Source organism: Betta splendens, chromosome 7 (genome assembly GCF_900634795.4).
Source record: "Betta splendens chromosome 7, fBetSpl5.4, whole genome shotgun sequence".
Taxonomy (NCBI): domain Eukaryota; kingdom Metazoa; phylum Chordata; class Actinopteri; order Anabantiformes; family Osphronemidae; genus Betta; species Betta splendens.
Window position 1 is genome coordinate 3,189,237 of NC_040887.2, and position 7,069 is coordinate 3,196,305.

Sequence of the window (7,069 nt, forward strand, 5' to 3'; positions counted from 1 at the left end):
AAAGCAAGACAAAAACAACCCACAGCAGTATGTTGCTACAACATTACTTCATTTGTCAGTGTGAAGGTTTCATTTCTTCAATAACCAACTGTTAGTTTCATGTTCATGGGAACTTTAATTTGCCTCATTGTGTGGACAATGTGGATTGGGCTGTTGTTGGCAACGACACCACATGTTTCTCATGTTTAACATTTTATATGCTGCATTCGACTTTACCTTTTGTTAATTGATCTGACTTAATCAGCCACATTTTAAAAACAAGCTCTTCCTGTTGCTTTGGTTATTACATTCTTGCTGCTGTAGCTCATCCATTAACCAGAATGAAATGAAAGTGTTTTACCTATATGATACTAAAATATAACTTCTCACAGTCTGTCCGAAGGTTTCATTTCCAGCTCTCTTTAATTTTTAGCTCTTTAGTAACCAAATATTAGTTTTTGTTTTTTACGTGGACTTCGTCGCCATCATAAAAGGAGAATAGTGCTGTTGTTGGTATTTATCATATTATTGGATGCCACAGGATAATAGTGCCCTATTTAAATGTCTGACATGTATAACTCACCTCTGCTTTCAATTACCATCGACCACATGTATTTTATGATCAGTAGAATATAATCTGCATAATTTGATAATGCAGAACATTTGATCTTCTTTTTGAATTATAGATTATAATAATAAAGATTTGTAAATACAGTATGAGTATCACTTGGACGCACTTAGATGATAGATGCTGAGCAGCAACTTAGAAGATAAGCTAAATATTTAGAAATCCTGCGACATTTTATTGTTGAAAAGTATGGTGTTGTTTGTCTGTGAAAATAGAATGAGAGACTCCTCCTTTTTTTCCGTTCAGTAAATGTTCTTTTGTCCAGACTGGTCTTCAGATAATTCACCTGTACTCTGCTACTGATAAATGCAGTTTTACATGTACTTTGTGGAACTATTGAACGTGTTTTTGTTTCTGTGTGAACAACACGTGTACTCACACATTACATTACGCTCTGCATTATTTAAATGTTTTGCTGCTTTAGTTTGAGCTGAGTCTGAATAAAAAGCTGCAGAATAAACGGAGCTTTGCACTTTGTATGTTACAGGATTCACGTTGCCGTCTTCATTAAATGACCACATGATGGCGCTGTTGATTACATTTTTTGTGTTTACTTTTGTTTTCAGCAGACGTTCTAACAAATGTTATTAAAGATCAAATATTCGTGTGTGATTTTTTCTAATATGTTATGTCTATGTTAATGGAACAGTGTTCAGGTGCAAATCACTTGTTTGCGTCAGGCTACTCACTGACATCAGAAATATCAAAGTGTTATGTAGTGTGTTACAGTCAGTTAATTAATGTGTAATGGACTTAAAGAGACTCGTAAATGACTGAAGGGCAAAACTCTCTCAAAAAAGATTCATACAGCCAATAACTGTAACTAAAACTAGGAAGGAAAATATCAAAAACTCAGCACACAATAAAGCAGTACTAAAACCCATCACATGACCTGCTATCGGAGGGACACAGGGAGCATGCTGCACGGCACTGAGCTGGTGACAGATACAGGGATTCATGCGTTCAAGCTGATTAAATAATAATTATTAATTAGATGAATTTATCTCTTCCTTTGACTCATGTCCTGGGGGAGCAGTGGGCATTCAGCATGGGGAGCTAGTGTGGCGTGTCTTTAGTTTACTGCTAAACTTGTTTTGTTGAGCATAATGAACCTGCATCTGAAGTTCACGGATGTTTAAGTTCAGTACGTACGTGATGATGAATTTCCTCATGTTAATGCGCCTGTTGAACACGCTGAGCCCCATAAGCAGCCTGCAGTAAGAAGCAAAGTCTGATTCACTCAACGGCCCTTTTATCCACACGTGATGGAAACAAATAAAAGCCTCTTGGCCTTGAAGCCTGAGCGTTGAGCTGCCTTGCCCCTGGTTTGTTTTAGTGATTATTACAGATGTTTGGAATTCTCCAGCATCCTTCAAGTCACTAAGTCTGTGCTTCTTAGCGAAACAGTCAGTGATTGACAGGAGGCCCACACACAACTTAAACGCGCTAAGCTGCCTTCAACCCACAGTCGCCCTCCTCTGACCAGAAAGCCAAGTTTTTGTTTATTTCCCTGAGCTCCTCAGAGAAAGAAGCCATTACTGCATTACTGGGATCACTGGGCTTAGTGGTCAGGACTGCTGCATTGCAATGTTAAGTCAATCACCAGCTGCAACTTCTCCCAGAAAGGTGTCAGAGGGTGAAATATTTAGGGCATCACATGGTGCAAGAGGTCCTGAAAAGTATTAACACTAGTTGCATTTATCAGAAGTAAAATGATAAAGGAGCACAACATACACACTGTGTAACTAATAACTAAAACATTAGCATTCAAAATAATTAGAAAAGCAAAGACGACTTCCTTCAGACACAGATCGACACCGGGCGACAACTGTTTTCAGACACATTTAGAGATTGTCTTGTCTTGAACAGTTTTTATATTAATCTTTCATTTAGATAAAATGGTCAAATAAATTGTCATTTTATGTGAACTGATCATTAGATGATTCTGAAGGCTCATCAGACGGATTCTGCTGCGTGTTTTTGTTTTGCCTTTTTATTTAAGCACATGTTCCAAAATGGCAGACGTTCATCGGGTCAAACCGACTCTGTCGTCATGGAGACATGGAACAGGACACGTTAAGTATATGGATGAGCTTTTGTCTTGTATAAACAAAGTTTCCCGCTCACGACCAAAATAAAAGCCCTTACAGTAACATCAGAGAAGTAACATTTGGACTAAAAGGCTCATTTGTCACATAATTTATTGATGTTACACAACAAAACAACCTGAAATGTTTGTTGGACTTTAACATTTCTTCTGTCACAGTAGAACGACCTGTTTGAAGCAGTGCTGTAGAAGCAAAGTGATCCATCTGCTCAACACTGTGTCGGTTGGTGCAAAGGAACAAACTGTGCCCAAATAGACTTTAATTCAACCTCCTGTCAAACACAACATGTGGTTTGGAACACGTAGTTTGACTGTGGATGAAACAGTAACGAATGACTAGTAAATTGAAACAATAATCACGAAACAGAGACCTACTGTTAATAAAGAGTTAAAAGCTTCCTCATATCTGTGAACAGTGAGCTATAAACCCTTAATGACATGTTGTTATTACACATAGATGTTATAAACACTAATAATTTAAAGTCTTGGCTTTATTTAACTACACATTTTCAAGATGATGCTCATTTACGCATCTGTTGTGGAGCTCTGCTAACTCCACTACACGACAGCACTCGAATCTCTGTGCTGCGGGTACGAATCCCACTGTCTCTGAGTCTTTTCAAGATGGCTGCCACTGGCTGTGACACAGGCGTGAACTAACGACCAGTCTATCGCCGCCTGAGCTTCACGCCAACGTTTCCCCCGTCTTTCTAGCCATCAGCGGCCTCCTCAGCCTCCGCCCCCAGCGGCTCCGGCTCCTCCTCGGAGCTGCAGCCGCGGAGGGCGAAGACCCCGCGCCGCGACTGGGCGCTGAGGTCCAGCAGGTCGAAGGAGTCGGAGGAGAAGACGCTGTCCTCGCTGACCACGCTGGACGGCCGGCTGCGGCGCCCGTCCGCCGCCCCCGAGGCCCGGAGCAGCTGCTGCAGCGCCTCGGGCAGCGTCGGGCGCGGGGAGAGGCGCTCGTCGGGGAGGTCCAGGCTGCGGGAGAACTTGCCGTTGCGCTTCAGGATGCCCTTCCTCCTCCTCCCCGCCTCCGCGCGCAGGACGGGGCCGTCGGCGGCGGCCGGAGGGCGGCCGCGGGGCCGGTCGTCCGGGCACGAGTCGCCTGCGTCGCTCCCCCCGGCTCCGGAGCCTCGTCGCTCTGGGGACGAGCCGTAGCCCGACTCGCCTCCGCACAGGTTCTTCAGGATCCCCTTCTTGGGCATTTTGGATGAAGGCTGGCTGAAGGTGGGGGCCGGCGGCGCACTGCTGGACAGGCCGTCAGCGTGTTTGTGAGCGCGTGCGCTGCAGGGCTGCGATGGGAAGTTTTCTTTTGGGGGGCTGTGAAACACTGAGTCAAAGCTCCTCTGTGGTTTCAGAATACCTTTGGGTTTCTTCCTTTCGGTCCCAGAGGAGGAAACGCCACAGGCCCCCAGTGCATTCTGGGGTATGGCGTTCTCCTTGCGTGACTTCCTGAGGCTCGAGGCCGCTCCGTGCACCGCTCCCCCCCCCCGGCCGCTCCTCACAGGTGCGCTGGGTGGGTAGAAGGGGTGGGGGGGCGGCGGCGCACAGGAGGCCTGGTTCTGCCAGTCGATGTATCGGGCCAGCAGCGGCGAGGGGCACTCCTGCTGCGCGGCCGGGCCACAGTCACACACGCTGGCTTCATAGCCCCAGTTCACCCACCAATGGGCGGCAACGTCCTCCACCGTCGCCCTCTCGTCCACGCTCACCGTCAGCAGCCAGTCGATGAGAGCGCAGGCGTCTGGAGAGAGCGAGCACAGTTATTTATAGCAGGAGAACAAACGGACAGGATGTCGAGTCCTGGAGCGGGGGCCGACCTGAGGGGGGGTGGGGTCTGCGGTAGCGGCCCTGGCTGATCTGCTCGGTGAGGCTGGCGTGAGTGGCCCCGTCAAACGGCATGCTGCTGTAGACCAGCGCGTACAGCAGCACCCCCAGCGCCCAGCAGTCCACCTGCAGCCGAGGACACACATAGCAGCGTTACACAACACGTCAGGGGGCTGTTGTTGCAGAGACAAGCAGCTAATTATAGCTTCAGACTGGGGGACCTTTAATGTGCAGGCACTAACGCAGCCATGCGTACACCATAGCCCACCTCAGGCCCCAGGTAGGGCAGGCCCTTAACGATCTCTGGGGCAGCGTAGAGGGGGCTTCCACAGTAGGTCTGCAGCAGAGATCCCCTCTGGAAATGGTTGGAGAGGCCAAAATCAGCCAGCTGCAAGTCACAAAGACACAGAGAGACTGAAAATCAGCACATTATGTGAAGTCCTTACAGTATGTATTCCAGAAGAACATTAATGTAATAAGACTTAATAATAATTAATAAATAGACTTAATAAATAATAAAATAAGTGCTGATGCACCTAAAATGGTCATATATGGTTTGAATGTGTTGGATGAGTGTGGACTCAGAGCTGTCGTCGTCACTCTCTATGAGCAGAGTCAGCACGGTGACCGTGCTGCGACTGGGCTCGTCAGCATCACATGTAATTCGCCCACTCGCGTCGAGCCTCGTGCTCGGACTCATCAGACTCACATCCAGATTCCATTGGTCTGACGGCGCCGTGCAAACCTTTAGTCATGTGCTTAAAACGCAATAATTCACAGCGATTCCTTTGAAAGCAGACAAAAATAGTTACGCCGAGCGTTTGCCAGGAGGTGTGAGGGCCGAGAACATCAGCTGCTCACTCTGAGTGGAACAATCACTCACCGAGGCTGCTCACTATCTGAGAGAGCACGAACGGCCACTATCAGTGTTAAAACGCTCAGCGTGATCTTTGTTTCTGTGGAGCAAATGTGGAGCACAGACGCAGACGAGGGCTGTTTATACAGCTTCTCTACATGCTACTGTGTGTGTGTGTGTGTGTGCGTGTGTGCGTGTGTGCGTGTGTGTGTGTGTGTGTGTGTGCGTGTGTGTGTGCGTGTGTGCGTGCGTGTGTGTGTGTGTGCGTGCGTGCGTGCGTGCGTGTGTGCGTGTGTGCGTGTGTGTGCGTGTGTGTGTGCGTGTGTGTGTGTGTGTGTGTGTGTGTGTGTGTGTGTGTGCGTGCGTGCGTGCGTGCGTGCGTGTGTGTGTGTGTGTGCTTTGAGACATTCCTCACTGTTGTATCAGTGTGTTACTCCAGACGCTCTGGACATTGTATGTGTCATTTTTATATCATCACATGAAAGAAAAGGCAAATAACAAACACATTTGGTTGTAAAACTCTTCCAGGGTGACTCTGTTCTATTAAATAAAAACATAATATTGGCATATTGCTGATTTCTGATGATTTCATTCCTGTTCAGCAGCTACCGCTGCGTTACATTCGGTCACTTCCTGTGGTGAGGTTGGAGTTTCCGCTGAAGGAGGAGCTGCGTGTATTGTCTCCAGTGGATGTAGAGGCCGAGTGGCACGGCCGCCGCTGGATTCCACGCGTTCCCCTTTAGCGCTGCGCGCCTCGCACGCGCAGAGGGAACTTCCTAATAAGGCAAAGTATGACCGTGGGCTCCGCTGCGAGGCCTGGCACCGCGGCTCCTGCAGGCGTCTGCGCTGCCTCACCAGCACACGCACAGAGCTGTGGGCACAACGCGCGCGCCGCTCCCGTTAGCGCTTTATTTTGAAGCTGTCAGAGCGATCCATCACCAGCTGCTCTACGTGAAGCTGTGTTCCAGCACACGGCGCCAGATGCTAAATACAGCAACAGTGGAAAAAGATCTCCTCTGACCTCCGTGAGAAGATGCACGGCTCCAGGATGATCCCTTACAACAACACCTAAAATAATTAATGCTCAGGCCAAAAGCCCTTCTCCAAGAGGACGCATGTATTTATATCCACTTTTTCCAAAACATCATCACACATCCTCGTGTTCATGCTTCTTACCTTCACATTCAGATCCTGATCTAACAGGATGTTCTCCAGCTTCAGGTCTCGATGCACCACGCCGTTCTGGAGGGGAACACAGACACCTAGTTTAAACCATCACCTGCTTCATTCCTCCCAGGTTTTGCATTACAGGCCGTGTGCGTAACGCACTACAGAAGCGTGAGAACGGCTCTCGGGTCTGAGAAAGTGGTTTGTTTAATTTATCCGGGATGTGAGACCTGACCCGCTGGAAAACCTGGACGAGGACGGGACAGAGCACGCTTCACCTTCAGTCTGAGGAAAGTCTGGTGCAGGATCGAATGTTTCACTGATACTGAGCAGGTAGCGAAGCCCTAAGACCCGATGTCACCGATGAGGGAGGCCAAACAGGAAGTCACTGTCTAATGAACTACATGAGCCTCCTCCTCAGAGCATTGAAGTGGAGCTAATCACCCATTTTATAGGTAATAGCGCTGTGTGTGCATTTCATTCTATTTATATTTTGAGCTGACATTTT

General features: G+C 47.8%; 1 protein-coding gene across 1 annotated transcript in view; it reads right to left on the reverse strand.

Moving 5' to 3' along the window:
• Positions 1 to 2,791: 2,791 nt before the first annotated feature.
• LOC114859128 (NUAK family SNF1-like kinase 1) overlaps positions 2,792 to 7,069 on the reverse strand; it is an 8,111-nt gene continuing 3,833 nt past the window's right edge. The window contains exons 4-7 of the mRNA XM_029157047.3: positions 6,571 to 6,636; positions 4,807 to 4,926; positions 4,532 to 4,664; positions 2,792 to 4,455 (exon numbers count right to left, since the gene is read on the reverse strand). Coding sequence (XP_029012880.1) covers positions 3,425 to 4,455; positions 4,532 to 4,664; positions 4,807 to 4,926; positions 6,571 to 6,636 — 1,350 coding nt within the window. The 3' untranslated portion in view covers positions 2,792 to 3,424. The remainder of the gene's footprint in view (positions 4,456 to 4,531; positions 4,665 to 4,806; positions 4,927 to 6,570; positions 6,637 to 7,069) is intronic.